The sequence below is a fragment of the Hoplias malabaricus genome, chromosome 14 (genome assembly GCF_029633855.1).
Source record: "Hoplias malabaricus isolate fHopMal1 chromosome 14, fHopMal1.hap1, whole genome shotgun sequence".
In the NCBI taxonomy this organism is placed as follows: Eukaryota; Metazoa; Chordata; class Actinopteri; order Characiformes; family Erythrinidae; genus Hoplias; species Hoplias malabaricus.
The window spans coordinates 29,929,788-29,953,505 of NC_089813.1; the positions used below are offsets into that span (position 1 = coordinate 29,929,788).

Below are 23,718 nucleotides of genomic sequence, written 5' to 3' on the forward strand. Positions count from 1 at the left end.
TTTTTAGTTTTAGTTTACCATCTGAGTTGGGCCTGGCACAGAGAATTCAGTAATTAACTGCATAGTCTGGGAGGGGGGTATTTGCAGCCAAACCAAAACTTTTCTTTTCACTGAAAACAACAAGGGTGGCACGGTGGCGCAGCAGGTTGTGTTGCAGTCACACAGTTCCAGGGACCTGGAGGTTGCAGGTTAAAATCTGTGAGGAGTTTGGTGTGTTCTCCCCGTGTCTGAGTGGGTTTCCTTTGGGTGTTCCGGTTTTCTCACACGGTCAAGAAACACGATGGTAGGTGGATTGGTGACTCAAAAGTGTCCATAGGTGTGAGTGTGTGTTGCCCTGTGGATGACTGACCCACCTGGTGGCCCCCCAGTGATTACGGGTAGGCTCCTGACCCACCGCGACCCTGAATTGGATAAGCAGTTACAGACAATGAATTAATGAATGAAAACAATGTAATAAAGGTCCACTAAACCATCTCAACAAAGTTTAATAAAACTCTTTTACTGCAATATTTTCTAAGGAACCAACTCAAATTGACAAGAGAAACAATATACATAGCGGTGCCTTACTAAATTCCATGCAGTTTTAACAAATATTAGTATCATAAGCTAACTGACAACTGTTCAGCTTGGGAAACATCCGTTTTTTGTGTGTCATGAAAGAGTTTGTGCAACCTGCAAAAATATACCAAATGAAAGGGGAAAGCCTTGTTGAAAGTAAATCTGGTAGCTGACCCACAGGCTAGTTAAACAGAGCTGTTGCATTCCGTCTGAGGACTTGTTTTTACCGCTGATCTAAGACTATAATACAATTCCCCGTTTATATATTTATTTACTTCCCGAGGTACAGTGAGGTGTGACGTAGGTACTTGGTGTGTTTTTCTCTCTCTGGCTCCTCCCCCTCCACCTCTGGTTGGTTAAGTGTAAAGATGGCGTCTATCATGGAGGGTCCGTTGAGTAAATGGACTAACCTAATGAAGGGTTGGCAGTATCGCTGGTTTGTCTTGGACTATAATGCAGGACTGCTATCCTACTACACAGTAAGTGTTGTTTCTAAGGAGTAACTGACCGTGGTTTGGTCTCGGTTAGCTGAAAGCCGAGAACAGACAGCGCTCTTTGAGGGCCGTCATGAGTTGGGAATCTCGGTTGAGGGGGGCGGGGTTTATTTGAGTGACGGCGACCACTGCCCACTCAACGCTTTAGTCAGGACCGTGATAGCCAATCATCAGTGAGAAACACCAACCTTGCCCTCCAGAATTTGAGCGAGGCCACAGCGAATTAAATAATGTCAGAGCTCAGTACTGTTAGTTTGCAGAAATGTAAGGGTGGTGGTCTCCGTGTCATGTGACAGGTTTTGTCTGCTCTTCGACACGTTACGGATTACAGAAACACTAATTTATTCTCCAGACAAGTTTTATTATTAAACACCGTTATGATCCAGGCTCTTGTCGCGCTAAGTTTACGGCTAATACAGCTAGCTAGCACCTAAAGTGATTAAAAAAGTCAAGGAGCTTGTTAGCGAGCTGTCGTTAAACGGCGTGCTCACATTTGGCCCGTTGCCATAATATTTTCAAACCAGGTATCGTTTGACAATATTAGTCGAAATAAAATGCTTCACATTTGTCGCTGTAGAGATATGCTTTGTTGTTGTTTTTCGTTATAAGAACAGATGCATCCATGCTTGATTTTGAAACGTTGAACCGTTCAGGAACAAAACAATATAACGCAGAGGGCTTGCAGTGGAGTAAGTTACTGCCCTCAAATTTCTGTGGAAAATAGGGGACGCAAAATTTCATAAAACTATAAAGTACAGTTGAAATTAGTCATAGTAGTCATGCTTTTCAGTTCATATATGCCATCCGTACTGCGCTAGTGCAGACAGCATTCATATGTCGCATCGTTCAAATGAAGTCATCCTGATCAGGGGAGGAGCAGAATGTCTCTACCAAACTAAATTTTACAACTGATTTTTGACAAATAAAATGTATTTGTTCCAAAGGACATTGCAGAACTCTTTGCCATTGGCACTGAGACTGATCTTATCACTTATTATTGAGCATGCCTCAGTATTTTAAGCCTGGACATCAACGTTAAATTGTCAATTCTCTCTATTTCACCTAAAGAAACAGACATTGGTTTAGCCATTTTACCACTTGGTTTAGGTGATACAAACAAAATATTGAGGCTGCTAGCACAAAAAGTGATGTCACTGAGCTGTCATAGTTCTTTACACCTGGCCTTCTTTAAAGAAGATGGAAAAACTAGTTTTTAACTTTGCTAACAGGTCCTTGTTGAAAAGATTATGTGTAAATACGTAGTTATTGCCATGGAAGGGAATTTCCACATTAAAACAGCACTGTTCAAAAGTTCTCAAACAGGCAAATTAGGAGAGACATTATTTCTTGGATCATAAATCTAAGGAACAAATGCCATCAACTTGCAAGGTGAGTCTTTTGAGCTGCAGGTGAGTGGTGGGAGTTTAAGTGAAAATAGATGTGGGTATTATTACGCATTCATAGATTTGTGCATACTAAATAAAGGCTAAAAGTGCAACATTACATCCTGTAGCACTTACATCTGTGCTGTGCAAATGCTTGAAGAGGGTGGTGTGTGAACATCTCACCACACTGATCAAAGACAAAACTGACCCCCGCCCCCCAAGCAGTAAACTTTTAAGCCAAAGCGAGGAGTGCAAGATACCTGCTTGACCATCCTAGACAAAATGACAAGATATCTGGACAATGCAAAACTCTTGTGCAAGATAGTATCGATGGATCTTATTTCTGCATTTAATACAGTAAGCATACAAACCATGCTGGGTTGCCTTGAAAGCCTGTAGGTTAGTTCATCTATGATATTATGGACTGAGAACTTTTTATGTATCAGACAGCAACATGTGGTAATGGTTTACATCCAATAATAGGGCGTTATATACATCCACAACTACCACAGCCACATACTTCCACAAAGTTGTGTTCTGTCTCCTGTTCTTTTTTCTTGTTTATATAAGGGGAATTGTTTGCATTGATAGTAATTGTACACATCCTATGCCAGTCCATTAGAGAACATAGCGCCCAGCTCATCCTCTTCTTACTAGCCGCCACCACAATCCTGCTATCATCTGTTTTTGAACATTTAGCCTAAGTATCCTACACATAACTGCTATGGTTGCTGTGGTAATTTAAAATCTGATCAGCAACCATCTACCACTAACAATGGTCATGAGTAACCAAAAACACCCACTACATTGCTAACTCCTCACAGGGATCATCAGGTAGGTATCTCCCTTAGGCACATTTGTATGTCGTGCATTCTCTGATTGCATACCATAATTATATGGAGTCCTTAACCTCTGTCATTGGAGAGAGCTCTTTAGAACTGAAAGTGCCTAAGACCAGGGAGATGTGCTGTGTAAGAAAGCAAGCACTTTACTTTCCTAATTCTTTTAGGAAACTATAGAGAAGAAAGGAGTGGGAGTAGAGCAGGTTGAACTCTGTAGGCATCTGGGCATGGAGAAGTCTCTCTCCTTTCAGCATGCTGACTCTTTGTAGGAAGTCTCAGCAGCGATTAACTGTTCTGAGGAAGCTCAGAAATTTTGAGGTAGAAAAGGGTATACTTGCATCAGTTCATAAATCCCTTGTTGAATCAATGCTGATTTGTAATACAAGTCTAGTGAACTTTCCTCCCTGCTAAAAGCATGAATAGGCTAGTACTAGTTATTAATTTATGCAAGGCAAACTCCACCATCAGAGCTGTACAAACAGGAAGTCAAGAGGACAGCTAATGCTGCAATACATGATCTTACACATCCCCTTCATTGTTCTTCAGCTCAGTTACTTCCATTAAGCCATAGCGGTACATTTCCATCAGCTACAACAAATGTTTTTAAAAGGTAATTTGTCCCAGTTGCTTCAACTGTCATAATAATTTATTAAGTATCATGGCTAGAGAGATTTAACTGATTGATATTAGTGTATTTTGGTAGTATGTGTGGCCTATATTCTGAATACGAATCTAAGTTACTTTTAAGACATTTTAGGAGCCTACTCAGTGATTGAAGGGGAACTTTAAATACTACTGGAAATAACAACCAGTTTAATGAATACACGCAAAATAGCACAGCCAAATGAAGTGAAGAATTCATAGACATGAAAGTACACACATAATGACCACCAGGGATATTTTGTAATCTACATGTGTTAATATCGAAGTAGGTACTTGTCAGTGTTTATAGTCTTGCTATAAATTCAATCCCCTTGATTTCTAAGTCTATAAGCTATACTCTTTCACCTAAAGAAAGTGTTTCTGTCTGTGTATATATATATATACATACACATACACACTGATCAACCATAACATTATGACCACCACCTTGTTTCCACACTGACTGTCCATTCTATGAATTCCACTGACTATACAGGAGCACTTTGTAGTTTTTTAAAAACATACTATAATTCTGTTTGTTGCTCTGTTTATATTATTTTGCTTATTCCTTCACTCATACCAGCACAACACACACTAACACACCACCACCATGTCAGTGGTGTTAGACAAGAAGTTTTTAAAGCCCTCAGCATCACTGCTGGACTGAAAATAGTTCACCAAATAAAAATTTCCAGCCTATGGGCAACGTCCTGTGTCCACTGATGAAGGACTAGAAGACAGCCAACAATTGCAGCAACAGATGGGCTACTCTCTCTGACTTTACGTTTGCAAGGTGGACTGACCAGGTAGGTGTGTCTAACAGAGTGGACAATGAGTGTTTAAAAACTCCAGCAGCACTGCTGTGTCTAATCCACTAGTACCAGCACCAAGTCAGTGTCACTACAGCGCTGAGAATGATGCACCTCCCAGATTATACCAGCACAGTGGTGGTCTTGTGGGGGCCCTGACCACTGAAGACCAGTATGAAAGGGGGCAAACAATATACATAGAACTGCAGATGTCTGTAATTATAGAAGTTCAATGTGCTCCTTTTTACAGTTGATTTGAAAGAATGAACAGTGAGTGTAGAAACAAGGAGGTGGTCATAATGTTGTGATTGATTAGTGTATATATAGTTAATACAGCATTCACTCATGCCACTAAATGGTCAGCTTTTTTTATCTGCTTTTTTTTCTATATTTACACAGTCAAAAGACAAGATGATGCGTGGATCCAGAAGAGGCTGTGTCAGGCTGAGGGTAAGTAAACAGTTTTGACTCATGCTTGTGCTGAGTTCTCTTGATGTTGAAATGGTATAGACAGGTGAAAAAGTTACTAAAAGGCATTAATTGTGTTTTGTTTCATTGGTTGATGCTCTCAGATTACCCCTCTATCCTACCTGTCTCTTTATCACATCATCCTCATTGATCTGGCATGATTTTTAAAAGGAAAATAAATATTAGTACTATGCTTCGATTACTTTGTCTTGACCAGTGTACAAGCCACTTTTTGTGTATGATATTCATCAGTCTGACTGGGCTAGAAGAAATGCATTTAGATCTGTGCTGGATTAATGAATCTTTGCCACTAGATGGCACATTAGCTTGTGAGAATGAAACTTGAAAATAGCTATTTGAGATTTTTTTTCACTCACATGACTTTAGACTTATATAGAACATTATATTTGTTTAATTTTGTTAAGAGAAGTGTGTACTGAGCAGTGTGGAGTGAGATATTTGAGTTTCAGCCTTGAAGAAAATGGCAGACAAGATTGCAACTGTAGCTTGGTATGACTTGTTGAACTCACAATGTTAATTGTAGTACATAGTATATATTGTATTGTATTACTGTGTAGTACACAACTGGAATGCAGTCAGAGAAAGAACAAGAAACTATTAACTATTAACTACTTGCTTAATTCCTATATTTTACATTCACACAAGCAGTATAATTAAACATATTTTAGTCTTGTATACATTCTCAAGTTCATAGGGTTTCATACGTTCATTTACCTTAATAGCATATGCTACTGATAGTGTGCTGCTTGATGAGGCTGCTTCCGTTGGCTGTGCTAATGAGGAATAATAAACATTTATTGAACTCCATTGCCCAAAATTTAATCATTCTTCTAGATACATATATAAATGTATCGCAACAATTTTTTTGTCTTTTTATTGCCCAACATTAATCACAACTTACAAGAAAGATTACTGAAGTTTTCATTGAGCAACTTAATTCCAATTTGTAAATAAAAAACTCATTAAACAGTTAATGTCACAGGCATTTACCAACTGTCCATTCCAGTTTAAATGGAACAGCAATGACATTCTGGCATCGGTAGAACTTTCAAGTAGTGGTACAGTTACATACTTGCACCTACAGAACTTAAATGTGGCCTGGTATAATTTTTCATTCATTGCTTGGCATTGTGGTTGGTGATGTAAGGCTTGCTTGCACCTGCTTGGCCATGGAAACCCATGCCATGAAGCTACCAGCAGGGATAAGGAACTCTGGATATATTGAGTCATTGGTGACTTTTATGCATTGTTCTCCTCAGCACACTTGAGACCCCACTTTGTGTTGTAAATTGTGAATTCCTATGGGTGCTCTTTAAAATCACCAATTTTTTCACAATTGTTTGCATATCTAGGTGCTTAAATTTAAACAACTGTAGCAGTGGGACTGAATGACCCCTGAGTATTTTAACCCCAATACTTTGGTCTATATGGGGTACAACATTGTTTTCCAGCCTTGGCTTATACATATTGAGAAATCTCTCAATTTTCTGAAAGATTTCAATGTACAATAGAGTGTGAACAATCTATACTCATTGCAGTCTCACATTTAGAACTGTTTGAAGAATTTGACTATTCTTATTCATATGCTTATAGTAAAATATTTTCAGAATTATATAAATTGAATATTCTATAATAATATTCTATATTAGGATATTAATATATTCTTTTCATTCTTAAGTTATGTCCACATTTTATTTAGCATGTTGCAAGCATCAAATTCAACTTTAGTTTTTATTTAAAAAATGCAACAATTTTGCACATTGAAAACACCATAAATCTTTTCTTAGGTTATTTGTCGTTAAATAATCAAATCATACATTCATTTTACAAAAACATTCCAGAAATGTGGGTTTATTCTGTACAATAAAAAAAAATATAAACAAATGTAGTAGAGTATTGTCATTATGTATTGAGCAGAATTACATAGAAGAATAGCAGGCAACTCTTAGTCAATACATGGTCTGTGTTACAGAGTTTAGAACCAGTCATGGACTATTGTGATCTTATGCCAGCACACAATATTTTTAATGTACATATCCATATCTGCTGGTGTTCATAGATAAACATAAAAAAATTGCATAAGTTACAACCAAATCTGGATAGGCATTATTAAGACATACACAGTTTAAAGGATTCACAAATGCAGTAATAAATAAAAACAAAAAAATCCTAATATTTTAGCCGAGTGTTATCTAAATGTTTGGGAGTAAATGTGTCCAAAATATCAGTTTGCTATATTCCTCCAATCTAAAGGTGTAGGCCAAGGCTTTTAAAGTGTTTTTGTAATGCTGTTCCTATTTATTGGCTCAGGGTGTGTTTTTGTTGGTTTTTACATGTTGTATGTGTTTGAAACAATGTCTGTAGTCAAATCTTTTAGAAAATCTTCCTTTCTTTTTTCCCTCGTCCTCTTTCCTCTCCCTACTGCCTGCCCCTCTTTTTTCATTATCTTCTCTTTGCTACCTTTTTCATTCACTTCTTTTGTCTTCTTTTATTTTTCATCTATTTTCTCTATCACTTCTGTCATTTCCGCTTCATTTACTCTTTTTTCTCCATCTCAATTTCTTCTATCTTTCTCAGACCCCCTCTTTCCCTCTCTCCCCCTTTCTCTATTCCTTGTCCCTTGTCCCCACATCCTTTGCTCCACCCATTCTCCCCTCCTCATGTGTGTGTGAGAGTGAGGAAGCAAGGCAGAAAAAGCGAGAGAATGACGTGGCCCTCTGTCTGACTGTCTCTCGATCCTTTTTTTTTCTTTTTTTTTTTTTTTTTTTGCTTACTCAGGGAGCAGTGATCGGCATTGACGATGAGGACGACAGCACCTTCACTATTACTGTAGACCAAAAGACTTTCCATTTTCAAGGTAAGACTCTCTTTTTTTCTGGTTTGATTCTATCATTCCCCTCATTCTCATTCTCCCTTCCATTAAAGCTCTGGATTTGCTGTTTATGTTGCAGGCATCAGCCGGCTGCTCATGTGTTCTCTTGCTCTGTCTCTTTATCTCTCTCTCTCTCTCTCTCTCTCTCTCTCTCTCTCTCTCTCTCTCTTACACACACACACACACACACATCTCTCCCTTGCCCCACATCCATTCCCCTTTGCTCTTTTTCTGTTTCTTAAGCGGATTATACCATTAGCACATCAGCAGCATCACACAAACACACAGACAAACCCGCGCGCACATTTGCATTGCATACGTCAAATACAGACATCGTGTTCTGTGATATTATGCAGCTTACTCCAGCGATTTGAGCTGATTTTGCAGGATTGGGAGTATTTCAGCATGGGTGTTCCATCTTTTCTGTTGCTGAAATATGGCATTTAGTTTCACTGCATGTTCTGGAGCATCAAGCGTTCAGAGGCATTGGACCAGCAGAGAATGGATTGTGAGCGTCACCGATAGGCGATTACACCTCATTTGTCGCTCTTAGCCCTCCACCCCTCTCTCCTTTCTCCCCACCCCTTGTCCGGTGGCGCTTTGGTGAGGAAAACAAGACGCAGAGCTCCAGGTCTTTGGCTTTTAGCCCTCCATCCTCTCCCTCTTTCACACAGCCATTTTTCACTCTCCACACCCTTCCCTGGGGGTCTGATCACCCTCCCCATGCCCTCACCCATTGCCATGTTCCGGCACTGTCTGCTGTGGCTGTACAGTAGGAAGGGTAAGGTGATGCACGTCCGCATGCTTGGCACTGTAGCTAGGTGCTTCTGCAGGCACAGCTTTCATGCTTTTGGTGCTGCTGAGCAATTGCTGAGTATTTTATTGATTAGAGCAGGTCAAGACCTTGATACACAAATGTTGCTTTTATTAGAACCTGGTGTAGTTTGCTTATCCCTTGATTATGCAATTGGAGTGTGAGTTTATTAATGGTGGAATGTTGGATCTTGAAATGATGAGTGCTCATTTTAGCATGCAAATATTTCAATATCAAATTACTAGTGTTGTCTTTTCAGAATTGTAAAAGAGTACTCCAGGAACTGTACACATTGTTCAATAGGTTCAATGGCTTTATGAACAAACCTCAAATGTGCTCCCAACCTGGCTTTTAAACAGCCAGTCATTTCTCTTGATAATGGAAAGTGCTGTGAGAGCCACTCAAACAGCTAATCTTTTGACAGGTTTTTCACTTGGTTGCATCTTGGACCTGACAACAACAGAAATAGTTGAGTGAGATAAAAGGAGCAGATACTGAGGAAACCTTGAAAACCAATCCATCAGTATGGAAGGGGTTTTATTATTTTGTTTATTTGTTTGTTTGTTTGATCAGAATGCTGCTGTGTAAAATGTGCAGGATAACCACCCTGAACAAGACCAGGAATATGAATAACTGGAGCAGATGTTAAGCAAATTTAAATGAAAAATAATTTATGAAAATGTTTGAGTTTAGCATTTTCACTTGTTTTTTATATATATAAAAAAAGATTAAAAATAATCAGTATTGCTCAATATCCACTGAAATTAAATATATTATCATGATATATTTTTCAGCTATATCACCCAGCTCTAAATGCTTTCAGTGCATATTGCTGATTTACCTTGTCACATCATACCTAGACCTGATCTCAGAAAAGATGCCTTTCCACAAACCCTCCTTCTGCTGAAACCATCTAATTTCATGACAGTATGTAATCTGTCGCACCTCTTATTTTGCTAACCAAGAATGAAAACGGTTTGAGTCAGTAACTGCATCCAGAAGTGTTCCCATGAAAACATGAAGCATCGCCTCTTTCTCTGATTTCCCCTGAGTATGTAGCCAAAGCTTGGGAGCAGTGAGAGAAACTTTGTTTCTCCATCCGGCCTGCCCGTCCCTAAGGGACTCTTTCTTCTGCCGTCACATCTCCCATGTCCAGCAGGACAAGGAACAATTTTCTTCTCAGTAGAAATGGTTGTATGCTCTGCAGTAGTGGTGTAACAATTTCAGTACTTTATCAAAACAAAAGTTGGGCTGGTGTTATGCGGAGACACAATTAAATTACTAGACTTTTTGAGGTTGAGTTATAGTAGCTGCAATTAGCTTATTTGTTTAGAATGGTAGTATAACAGACTTTGACAAATAATGCTATTTATCTGAGCCAAATAAATATGTGTAGCATTTTAATAATTTACTTCACGATCAAGACAGCTAATTTAGGAAATATTGTTTAATTGTTTAACCATAATGGTCTGAAACATACCAGAGGCCCTTGGAAAAAGTATTATTATGGCCAAAATAGAAACTTACAGTCTTGGAATGGAAAATAAACTGGAAAAAGCAAAAACAATAAAATTAGCACAAAAGCACAGCATAAACTTACATGTATTATTACACAGCAATTTGGTATTGGAGAGGGTTTTATGTGTGCATTGCAGGTGTATAATACTGTGCGTAATGGACATATTTTCCAGCCAGGCTGTATCTGCAGGCCTCTAAAAGAGATACGCAGAGTGCTGAAAAGTGCTGAATACTGAGCAGGTGAGGATGTGCTGTCATGGCAATGAGAGGTGTCAGGCAAGGTGCTGTGCTACGTGCAATTATGTGACTCAGCCAGCCAGCACTAATAGGAAGAGCTAAGAATGAATGATGGAATGGCCTTTATTGAAGTAGTACAATGGAGTTTGATATTGTATAAAGACAGCACACACAGTACTATGCATAAGTCTTAGACCAGTCAAAAGAATAATTAAAACCCTTTCCTAGCCTCATTCAACACCAAAGGCATTAGCCATACTGTTCACTCCTTTATTAATCACTATAGATTTAAAAAGAATACTATTTAGTTTTTCTACCTTAAAATTTCAGGTTTCAAAATGATTGTGATGCTTCACTGACCTGTAAGTGAGAACAGATCCTATGTTGTTGCTACTATGGGCTCAGCACTGCAGAAACGACACTATGAGGGTAGGAAACAAATTTATGTATTGTAGGTAGAAACTCTTTGGATTGTAGTTAAGTTTGAGCAATAGAAGAATATTTAGAAGATTGTGTGATGCACATTTTCTTTCCCTGGCAGTTGAAAAGTGCAGTGGCAGCTCAGAAAATACTGTACTTGCTATTTAAGGCAGCATCTATAATTCATTGGGCTCTTTCGGGGCCCAATATCAGTCTGCCTAAAAGCCCCTTTCAGCATGCCAGCTTACTGAGAAGCCACTTCACAAACAATGCACAGTGTCATTGACCTGACCATAGACATAGATCCTTCATTCTAATGTCTACCACATGTATTGTATGTTTGTTTACCAGGGACAAAAACAAAAACAGTGTTATTCCTTGAAAAGTACAGACAACTGTAGACTCAGAACCGTTTTAAATGAAGTCAATTAGCAGGTTCTTATTGCCATGAGTATAACTGCTTTTCAAGTGAAAAATGTTTATTTTATAATCAAAACAAAATGTTCTGTGGCAATGGACAGTCTGATAATTAGTTTGAAAAAAGGTTGGAGTGTTCCTTAATAGCTACTTTATTGTTGGAAACCCAACAGTTAGTCTCTCATTCCCAGTGTGTGTGTTTGTGTGAGAGAGAGAGTAAAACAGTGAGAATGAGAATGAGTATGTGAAGTTGTAAGACAGACTGAAAGATAGAGGGATGAATGAGTGGCTAGACAAAACCTCAAAACAGCAGCATTGCAGAGGACTGTGTGTGTAACCAGTCTGCATACTGCCTGATTTTGGCCTATGTTGCGTGTGCTGTGGATGCTTAAATGCACCAGTGTGAAATTAGCCATGGATATTAGATGCCTTCCTGAGATGCCTTTCTCTCTCTCTTCTCTCTCTTCTCTCTCTCTCTCTCTCTCTCTCTCTCTCTTATATATAAGGCCATTACCCTAATATGGGGCTGGGTAATTAATAGAAAATTGACAATAATTAAGATGACACTGAACAAAAAGAAGTCAGATGTCAACATTGAGAAAAAAACGTGAGGAACAAGCTCCCAGAAACATTAGAAAAAATATCCCATATTTAATACTGAAGCATGTTTACAGTACAAGCCTCGTCACTGAACTGTGAGGGTAAAAAAAATAATAATAATAATAATTCATTAATCGTAATCATGGTAAAATGTTAAACTAATTGTGATATTGATTTGCGCTCATATCACCCAGCACTACCCTAATATAAAACATGTGCAAGGAGAATATCTTTATCTCACTTTCTCCTTCGTTACTGTAGTTATTATCATTAGAACACAGGTGCACTTGTTCATCTCGCGTCTACGGCATTCATTTTCCACTAACATTTATAAAAGTGCTTTTATTAAATTAGAGAGCCCCAATTTTTTAAAATCAAAATGTATTTCATATGTCAATCAATCAAATTTTATTTATATAGTGCTTTTCACAACAAAAAGTCGTCACAAAGCAGCTTTACAGAGATCCGGGTCCAAGCCTCCTATGAGCAAGCCACAGGCAACAGTGGCAAGGAAAAACTCCCTCAGCACACGAGGAAGAAACCTTGGAAGAAACCAAGACTCATACAGGGAACCCATCCTCAGAAGTACTGAGAACAGAAGAGAAGTAAAAGAACTGATGACAGATGAATGGGTTATAGTAATATGAATGTAGAATATTAGTGATATATGAGTCTGAGGAAGGAGGAGGTGATCAGTGATTCTGTGTGAGTTAAAAGTAGGTGCAGAGTTAATTTGAGATAAAACAACATGGCCAAGCATGATAGTGTAGATGAGACAAGGCCAGGATCTTGTACAGGACACACAGGGGCTGGATCAGGGCAACACCTGGAGAGCAGCTGGACATCTCAAACCATGAGAGAGACAGGAGAAAGAAAACCAGACAAAGGGAACAAATAAAAATACAGAGGTTAGTAGGTTCATGGTAAAGAACGGTCAAAATTGTCCTGTGAAAAAAGCTTCCACGGGTCAGGCAAGAGAACCCAGCAACAGACAGTGTGTTGGTGGGTACCAGAAAGCTAACTAAAAATCTGTAGCCATTGTAGTATGACAGGGTTAATACAGAGCAGTGATAATATGAAAACCAGCTTTAAGACTAGTAGAAGGAGTAACCTGAAAGTGAGTGATTAACCATAAGCTTGTTTGAAAAGGTAGGTTTTTAGTCTAGATTTAAAGATTGAGAGTGTGCCTTAGCTCCGAACAGTAATCAAAGGCTATTCCAGGGTTGAGGAGCTTTGTGAGAAAACGCTCTTCCTCTTGTCTGTAGTCTTTTTCTTAATGCAAGGAACTAAGAGTAGATGGGCATCCTGTGAACGAAGTGTACGTGACGGGCGATAAGGTATGAGAAGTTCAGTTAGATACTGCGGGCCTAAACCATTTAGAGAGTTATTTTATTGTCAATACAAGTTTTACGGGTAGCCAGTGTAGGGACAAGAAAACTGGGGTGATATGGTCAAATATTCTAGCTCTAGTGAGCACCCTGGCTGCTACATTTTGAACTAACTGAAGCTTATGTAACGCTTTGAACGAGCTTCCTGCCAGGAGCGCCATGCAGTAGTCTAGACGTGAAGTTATAAAAGCATGCACTAGTTTCTCTGCATTTTTTATGGATAAAATATGCCGAATTTTGGCAATATTGCGTAGGTGGAAGAAGGCGGTTTTGACTGTATTGGATATGTGGGTATCAAATGTGAGAGTCGAATCAAAGGCTACCCCTAAGTTTTTAATTATGGTACTGTGTTTTACTGTTGAATTATCAAGATTAATAGCAGCATTTCTGAGTGAATTTTTCTGAGTATCTGTACCTAGTAACAAGACCTCGGTTTTATCAGAATTTAACATGAGAAAATTTTGCATCATCCAGTCTTTAATTTCAGTTAGACATTCTGTTATTTTACGTAGACAAGCAACATCATTAGGTTTGGCTGATATATACAGTTGTGTGTCATCAGCGTAACAGTGGAATTGAATACCATGATTACGGATCAGTCTACCCAGTGGCAGCATGTAGAGTGTGAACAATACAGGGCCAAGCACTGACCCTTGTGGAACACCATGTTTAACTAAAGTATGATTAGAGGATTTATTATTCAGATAAACGAATTGGTAACGGTCAGATAAATAGGATCTGAACCAAGAGAGTGCAGATCCTTTTATACCTACCAGATTTTCCAGCCTATCAAGAAGCATCACATGATCTATGGTATCAAACACTGCACTAAGGTCAAGCAGCACCAGAATAGAGATATAGCCCTTATCAAGTGAAAGGAGTAAGTCATTAGTTACTCTTGTTAGAGCTGTTTCTGTGCTGTGATTTGGTCTAAATCCAAACTGAAAAATGTCATGAATGTCATTGTTTTGACCTACAAATCCACAAATATGTCCCCTCAATATATTGTATGTAGTTTATATAATATCGAGTGCAGACTTTATGTATCTGTAATGAGCTACTGTACTGAGATGAGATTTTCCATATGAAGCCTAATGCTTCTGCTCATGTTTCATTGTCATTCACCCTGCCAAATGATGCTGCAGTTATTGATTTAACTTGAATTTAGCACAAATGTTTTTCTGTGGCATGGTTCCATAAACAGGGTGGTAGGCAATATACCTGTATAATCTTATGTGTCGTTTGTCAGTTAACACAGGGATGGGCCATGTTTGTCTTTGATTGTAAATACCATGCAGGTATAGGGCATGTACTTCAAGCGGGTTGCAAAAGGATATGGTGTTAGGTTAATAATATTCAGTCTTGCAGCACAATTAATACAGTTGATACACAGATTGAAAATGTGTTGACATTTCTTTAAGCCACTGATTTGTGTTTATAGATCCTCCCCCTGGTTAATGTAACTTGAGCTAATCATTAATTTCTTCTGTTATTTGTTCAGTATTTTTGTACCATATTTAGTTGCAGCGCCCGAACAATTCTTCCTGCAAGTTAAGCTATGAAATGTAAAGCACTGGCGTTTTTCCTGTAATTTAGAAGTGTGACTTGTTGCCAGTTATATTTTATATAAAAAGCTGTAGTACAAATTTATACAAAAAAAATTACAAATTTACTGCAGCTTTTTTATATAAAATATAACAGGCAACAAGAATTTATGATTTGTTTAAATCCCTTAAATGTTTATTTAAATGACAAAGGTTCTCCAGTTTTTACAGAGAAACAGCATTTAAAAAAAAAAAAAAAAAAAAACTCCGCCATATAACAATGCTTTGTATAATTCCTTTATAAGTAAGCATACAGTGTATAAAAGGAGCATCCACCAAAGGCACAATGTTTGCAAGCAGAGATGGGTTATGAATCATTGTGTTTCAAAATTTGTGAGAGATTTTCAGGCTGTCCAGAAACAACATTTCTGAATGCAAGACTGCAAAAAATGTACAATATCCCATACATAATATTTTAAAAAGATTCAGGGAATCCAGAGGAATCCAGATATGTGAATGACCTACCACCCCTCAGATGGCAGATCATGCAAAATCACAGTCTGAAGATCAGCCATAAGGGATCAGAATTAATTTAACAATTTGCATAGCTGTGAGGGTACCTATTTGCTGTGGGGGTGTTTATGGGGATTTTAGAGAGAAACATCTTCCTTCAATGCCGTAATATTTCCTGTAAAGACCATGGTTAGTTCAGCAAAACAATACCAGGGTTCATTCTGGATGTGCTAGAACAGCATGTCTTCGTAGACACAGATTGCATGTGATAGACTGGCTTGCCTGTAGTCTAGATCCGTGACACAGAGTCAGACAATGAATATATTGAACTGTTAAGCAGCTGAAGTTGTGTACCAAGCAAGAATAGGTTAAAAATGTAACTTGCAAAACTTCATTGGTTTGTATTCTAAGTTTACAACCAATGAAAACGTGTAATTAAAAGGAAAGGCGAATTAAAACTAATAAACATGCCTCTGTTCTAACTTTTTTTGAGTGTCTTGCAGTGGTATATGGTATTGGTTCCCAGAGTGGGGGAATAGAGCACTGCTTTGTCCAATAAGTTGCAGTTTTGTATAAAATACAATGTTTAAAAATATGGTGGTGGTTGGAAGCAAAATGCATAGTATCTATGTGTGTTTCTCAGGTACATAAGGATGGCACTGCAGAAAAATTTTTGGGAACCACTTGTTTATTGAATGAAATCACTGAAACTGAAATGTACATTTGTATAATATGTACAGTAATAAGTAATAAAATCACTGTAACACAGTCACAGTCACATCCTTGCCTCTAGGGATATATATATATATATATATATATATATATATATATATATATATATATATATATATATATATATAGCCATAAGGATGCGAGAGAGGAGTGGAGGCTCTTTTTGCCTGATTGCAAGAGTTAGTCTCCATATATATATTTCTTTTCTTGGAACTCTTCAAAGAAAAGAAAAAAAGAGATAAAACATTATATATTCATTTATTTATTTACATTTTTTTGGGGGGTAGAATACCTCTTGCAATTATACAAAAAAATAGTTGCGCCTTCACACCTCTCTCTCATCCTTATGGCTGGATTAAACTTTGACACTGTTAGAACCCTTTATGCTGTCTCGCTCACTCACTTCATACCCCTCTCACTCACTCTGCACCTCCTCCTTTTCCCTCCTGTTTTCCCCGTCCCATGAATTTGCTGCTGTTGCTAACGGGTTGTGCTTTTGGATGTGTGCCCTGGCAGCTCGAGATGCTGATGAGCGGGAGAAGTGGATCCACGCCTTAGAGGGAACAATTCTGCGGCACGCCCTCCAGCTACGGGTAAGAGCTTTCAGCCCGTATGGAACAAGACAACATCACATTTTACATTCCTAGGGCTTCCTGTCAAAGGAATAAACAGTCATTAAGTAGACTCAAAGAAGATTCCATTTTTTTTTAGCTCAAAACCATTACAGAATTATTTATATATAAAGAGCAAGTGGTTTTATGGTCAAAATGATATGGCTGGTCAGTGAATGACAGAGCATTCTTAATGTAGATTTTTCATTGAAAGATTCAGGATAATGCAGAATCCCTGATTAAATCCTGCTCTGTCTGTCATTACTTGGCATGTTTGGCTGATTCAGAGCATCTCAGCATATTGAAAATGGTTTATTATAGATTATACAAACTGTGTGTGTAATTGAAAATAGGTTTCTGTAATTGGTGGCGGTGTCTGAATTCTTTGGGATATGTGGGGTATTTTAAATACAAAGAAAACAACTAGAATGATTATCACACTTTTTTGCAAGCTTATGTATATTTAAATATAGTTTCTCCTTGTTAGAATTTCAAGTAAAAAAGAAAAGCATTTTCTCTGGCTACTTTTAGCATTAAGTAGAGCAAGGTGTAAAATGTTGGGTTAGACCAGAGGTTGTGGACAGGTCACTCTCAGGTCACTCTCTGTGTGTGTGTGTGTGTGTGTGTGTGTGTGTGTGTGTGTGTGTGTGTGTGTGTGTGTGTGTGTGTGTGTGTGTGTGTGTGTGTGTGTGTGTGTGTGTGTGTGTGTGTGTTACCAGCCTCAGGGAGATGAGGACAGCTCGACATAAAGAGGGAGGCTTGGCCCATTTACCTCAGCTTTCATTTTCTCTCTTTTCGCACTTGATTCTTTTCTGCCCTTTGGAAAATGCTTTCAACATTTTTTTCACTACCACCTAGCTGTCATCCTCTTGTTCAGGGATCAAAACTGTTGGGACCAAACTATTTTTTTCCCTGTTAATTTGTGAGTTGTTTCTCTTTTTTGCTTTATTCTTTCTTTTCTCCCACATTCTTTTTCCTCTTTGTCTGATTCTTCTCTTGTTTTTCTCCCCCATCTTCTCATTTATTCTTCCCTTGTCACCTTTTACTTTTTCATCTGTTTTCCCTGCTCCACACTTTTTTAAATATTCTTTTTTCCCTTGCTTCAGTCTCTTTCTCTCTCTCTCCCTCTCTATTATCACCACTCCTTTCTTTCCTCTCCTCATTGGGCCCCGCTCTGTGTGAGAATAACTCTGACTAGCTGATGCATGCATCTACTTGCATGCCTGGGAAACATTGTGAAGTCATCCAGTCACATGATACCAAAAGCCAAAAAGAGCCAATCACAGCTCTCTATATTTGGGCAGTTACTCATCGGCAACAGAAGGCTGATCCAATCAGGACAGCTGTTCACATTTGTTGCGTACCGTTAGGGGTCTTTTTTCTTTTTTTCTTTTCATCTTTCTTTTTTGGTTTGAGGAAGTCCACACTTCCTGTCATGGGTGTCTTGAAACAGTTTAGACTCTATTTACTCAATAAAACAGAAGCTTGATGGAGATATATTTGAGATCTGCTGTTGTCATTTCTTGGAAATAGAAACAGAATTGGCCCGCAAAGGGGAAAAATAGAGTAATTAAAGAGCAGGAGAGTGGTGGAGAGGGACAGTGCTTGTTTAATGTCACTGTGTGGTAGAGTCAGGAATGCTGTGAGTATGCCTGTTTTTGAAACTTATTTATGCAGTGTTTATGGGTCATTTTGTATGAATATGTGTCTGTGGGTTCCGGAAGCAGCGTTAGTTTACGGACCGTGGCTTTTGTATTAGATTCAAGTGTATTTGCCTGTAACTGTTAATGACAATATATAATCGTGTGTGTGTGTGTGTGTGTGTGTGTGTGTGTGTGTGTGTGTGTGTGTGTGTGTGTGTGTGTGTGTGTGTGTGTGTGTGTGTGTGTGTGTGTGTGTGTGTGTGTGTGTGTGTGTGTGAGAGAGAGAGAGAGAGAGAGAGAGAGAGAGAGAGAGAGAGAGAGAGAGAGAGAGAGAGAGAGAGAGAGAGAGAGAGAGAGAGAGAGAGAGAGAGAGAGAGAGAGAGAGAGAGAGCGCGCTCAGTTGGGTAAGGCTCGTATCTGTAGTGTTTGCTCACTGTGTGTGTGTATCTGCCTTTGTTGACACACCAAACATCTTTTTAAAAACATTTTCTGAAAGTGAAATAGAAAGTTTTTTCTGTTTGAAAATACTGAATGTACTAGGCATGAATGTGTGTGTGTTTGGTAGAAATACAACAGTGACAAAAATAACTTACAGAAGACCCAGAAACACAACGTCATAGTTATAGATCTGATGTAATACTGATTGTCTGCTTTGGGGTGATAGGAGGGAAAAAATTGAAATCAGATAAAGAAGGGAAAGAAAATTCAAAATCTGATCCTGTCCCGTAATAAACCTAGCCAGAAATAGAACACACTTCGTTTATCTGATTTAATTTCTCATAGCTGTGTATTTCTTTCTGTGAGGTAGTCGTGTAAGCAGGACTGCCTACTTTTAAATGCCCATCTTATGTACTTTTTTTTTTGTTAAATATTTTTATGATACATGAAGTTGTGTTCTAGAAATATAATTTTGTGATATCAAGAACATCTCTGTAGTTTTTTTATGGATTTTAGTCTTCACTGCCATGATTTGGGCTCAGCTGTGACTCAGGCTTTTTTAGTCATACTGGAAACTTGTCTGTTTCCTGTCAGCTCTTAAACACTACAAGTACAGGTGTTTAAATGGTTAGTCATTGAGGGACTGTGTGCCAGCACATCTTTCCTCTATTGTCTTCAGATCATAACATGATTATGAAAAATACACAGAGGGGTTCAGACGTGCTGCATGTCACGTTGTTACGTTAATGTAACATTGCATGACTGCACTGGTGTTATTTGTAGTCGGTTTTAAATTATATACGTTTTGTTTTAGTTTACTCTGAAAATCGTTCTTTAATATTGTTTAATACTTGTTCTTTTTTTTTCTTCATTTATTTAACAGTGAAAATAGAGATGAATACAAATGAAACTGATTCATACCTGATTCATGCCCATGCTAATGGACTTTGTTTAAGCTTTAAAAGTGACACATAGTAATTTTAACACAGATCACTGAGGATTTTTTTTAAATTGACATGCTTTGGTAAAAATACCACAAAGACCAAGAACCACAGCATCTTTCTCACCATGTATCTTTTCAGAACTGCTTATTTGTTGTCTAATTTCACAGTTAATGGGTTTGTCCCTTTTTGTCCCTAATGTGTGGCAATGTCCTCTTAAATAAAACAGCACAATAAATTAAAATACAAAACATGTATATTTTATTGTATATCTTCGTTGAATATTTTTGTTTATATGTTTTATGACACAGGGTTACAGTTTGCATGCAAACTTGAATCTTATTTCTAATAACTATAATAAGGGTTTAAATGTTCTTAAATTAATAAAATTGTGACTTGTGCCAATTCAGGAACTAACCCTGGGTTTTCTGTCATACAACAGTGCATCACTTATATGGTTTACTTACATGAGTATAGTTTGGGATTTCAAATACAGGTTTTGGACCTGTTAGGGCTAAAATTTGACCATTCATACCCAACAGAGGTAGACACATCTGGTTAATTTTTTTCTTGTTTGCAGCAACAATAATGTGAATAACTGACAACTTTCTATGTAGTTAGGTTTGATAATTCTGCTATCAAAAAAATGCAATATTTAAGTTTTTTGTTTCGTATGTTTTTCTATAATTATATAAAAACATTTTAATAATATAATTTTACTGTGTGTAATAAATCAAGCTTTTAATGTGAATGTGCAAAAGGACTAATCATATATTGAACGTCTAAACCTAGACAAATCTAGCCTACAGAGTCAAAAGTTTGTTTAAAATTTAGTTGCTTGTCATCATAATAAGATAATGGGATATCACCTCAAATGATTTTTTAGCACAGTTGTTTAAAATATTGCATGACTTTTGGATAATACGATGGGGGAAAAAAAATTTTTTTCTTGTAATTAAAGCATCAGTTACGATATCTGAAATTTATGAGGAAATTAGACATTTCCTTTGCAATAGAGATTCATTTGTGTGTTTGTTTGTACAAGGAGGTTGGGGAAGGTGTGGCTTCCTACTTCTAACAGCTTGTATATGTGTAATACGTATTCTTCACATTTACCTTATAAACGACTTGCTGCAACTGAACTTTTAACCTAAAAATTCAACCTGTTTATTTTAACTAGAAGTAGTTTCATGTTAACACAGAAAATGCCATTATTTATTTATTTATTTTATAGACGTAAACATGGGATTTTTTTATATCTATATTTGACAGACTCACTAGGTCACATGTTCTCTTAAGGTTACTTCCATCAACCTTTGCTCCCTATGAAAACTATGAAAAAGTGAGGTGTGAGCAGCACAAGAGACTTTGAGCCTTTTACTCGCTTAGTACACTCTGCTCTACCTCTGTGTGGTAAAATGGCAGAGAGCTGTCAATGGCTTTTCTTAATCTGCCCTTCATGAGCTGCAGTTTGGTCACTTCCTGCCCTGGAGGTCGTCGTAAAATTGGTCAAGCCTTTCTGCACAGAACAGAGCCTAGACTGGGGAGTACTTGATACTTTACTATCAATATGTAACCATGCTGGTACAGTTGCGTGTCTGTTGGTTAATTTAACTACAGATTTAAACCTAAAGGGTATTTTTTAATTACTAAAATTGAATATGTCCTTTCCCCAAAATTACATAAAAATGAAGCTGAACGTGAACAGAACTAAATGGTTAAAACCATAAGTTATATTTCATTTAATAAAGTAATAGATTGTATTTTTTAAGATGTGACAGGTGTTGCACCTAAGATTACTATTATTAAAATAATTCATATTCTTGAAGTGTGGTGCTTGTATAAAAAAACTGTATATTTACTAAAAATACAAAAACATGAATATTATAGGATTCAATATTCAAGAATCAAGTTTGTCAAAATAGGAAGAGACCTGGAATTTTACTCACCTGTTGTACATAATGGTTTAAAAGCTTCAAAGTATTCAGAGAAATCTCTATATACAAGTGTCAAGACCCAAATCCATATTGGCTGGCTGTGATGTGTGGGCCATAAGGTGGCAATATATGCACACCCTAATGCATGTGGGAATTTAACATTTTTTTAATGCTAATTAATCATTTTACAATATTTGGACATAACTTTCTCCCATAATTACTATCATTATTATTTTTTTTTTTACAGAGTCTAGTATTGTAGTTTTATTTAGCTATGTAAACACAATGTTGCTACTATTGAGTTCACAAGGTTCGATTAATCACAGCAAATTGTGCAATTAATTAGTTATTTTATTTATTTATTTTTTTACTTGCTTGACAGTCTTGATATTATATATAATATATATATTTTTTCAGTACTGTTTTGTTTCTGGTTTGGACTTATTAGTCAAATGAACATATAGAATTCCTGTCCAATATGTGTACATAAAATAATGACAACCATTCAAGGATAGCCTTTTATATCAAAGGCAAAAGGGGAAGAGGGCACAGTACACTGTTCTTAGCTGAACACAGAATGTCCCTTAACAGAAAATAGCACTCCAACTATTTGTGTTTTTACAGGCAATATCTGTTCTGGTCTAAAAATGCTGTTTCAAATTTCAAATGCCTCCTCATTTATTGGCCTCTGTTCTTCATGTCTGTGTGGTTGGGGTGGCCTCTCTGTCCAGTCTGATTTTTTTTTTTAAACAGTATTCTAATTGTGTAATTCAGTTAATCTCATTAGCCTGTTTAGAAAAGGGAACAGACTGGGTATAGTGCTGCAGCCTGGTCTTCAGGTCTCCTGCTGAAAGTCGAAAAGCAGATCTAGAGCATAGAGTAGGAACAGAATGGAGGTGTTTATGACTAGAGCAATGATTCAGAATAGTCTTTTTCACTTTCAATTCCAGGAGGCAGAGTCAGCATTTGTTCCAAGCGTCCAAGACTTTGACAAAAAGCTTGCAGAGGCAGATGCGTACTTGCAGATTCTGATTGACCAGTTAAAGGTAAGCTTTGTCTTGGGTAAAAACAAAAAATGAGCTGTATGGTTTTTGCTTCATTTAAAATGGGTAATTCCTTAAATATTGTTTTTGTAGTTATTTAATAATTGATTAATTAGCATACTTTTACAGGATTTTTGTGTGTTCTCATAAACCAGACATGGGTGTTCTTTACCTTTTCTGTAGCTCTTTGATGAAAAGATAAAAGACTGCAAAGATGACGACGCACGCAGAGTAAGTCATTATCAGCATCATTTCTTAAGAACATTTCCTGGAGAGCATATATATTTGTTGTTCTTTTAAACAGGAAATGAGATTTGAGAGAATTTGAATTAAAGTTTTGAGTATTGTCTAATGAATGGGCAGTGAGGTTTTGACTAGTTACTAGCTCTAGATTGATTTATGTTTAAAATTAATTTTTAAGCTATAGATAATATAGATTCAAATTTTTTAAATTTTCTGGGAATCCACCTTTCCACCTCTTTCCACTTTTGTCTTTCATTGTCCTTTTTTTCTTGTGAACTATTGTTCAAATGTTTATAACCCAGCTTTATTAAACATAAATCCCCTGACTTTCTTCTTTCTTTCTTTTAGAAAATTGAGAACCTGAAAGAAACAACTTGTGTAAGTATGTCCATAATTTCTTTCATTTTCTAAAAAAGAATCTCTGTCAGATTTGACTTTAACGTTGTTTTGTTTGTATTTTTGTTTTCTAGAGTATGGTAGAATCTATCAAACACTGTATAGTATTGCTTCAGATTGCCAAGGTAAGTGAAAGCCTATTATGCTTGTTTTGACAGCATCAGCATTATGTCTTTGTAATGTGTGTAATCC

The 23,718-nt window shown here is 37.3% G+C and overlaps 1 protein-coding gene across 5 annotated transcripts in view; it reads left to right on the top strand.

Moving 5' to 3' along the window:
- The first annotated feature begins 909 nt into the window (after positions 1 to 909).
- The window catches only part of osbpl9 (oxysterol binding protein-like 9), a 37,600-nt gene continuing 14,791 nt past the window's right edge, over positions 910 to 23,718 (top strand). For 3 of the 5 annotated variants that reach the window (XM_066644227.1, XM_066644229.1, XM_066644230.1), the window contains exons 1-8: positions 910 to 1,037; positions 5,130 to 5,180; positions 7,998 to 8,076; positions 16,791 to 16,867; positions 22,795 to 22,890; positions 23,071 to 23,118; positions 23,479 to 23,508; positions 23,601 to 23,651. In XM_066644227.1, the coding sequence (XP_066500324.1) occupies positions 927 to 1,037; positions 5,130 to 5,180; positions 7,998 to 8,076; positions 16,791 to 16,867; positions 22,795 to 22,890; positions 23,071 to 23,118; positions 23,479 to 23,508; positions 23,601 to 23,651 (543 nt within the window). In that variant the 5' untranslated portion in view covers positions 910 to 926. Of the gene's footprint in view, positions 1,038 to 2,422; positions 2,442 to 5,129; positions 5,181 to 7,997; positions 8,077 to 16,790; positions 16,868 to 18,341; positions 18,528 to 22,794; positions 22,891 to 23,070; positions 23,119 to 23,478; positions 23,509 to 23,600; positions 23,652 to 23,718 lie in introns of those variants that run through there. The other 2 variants (XM_066644231.1, XM_066644232.1) reach the window with 2 other exon arrangements.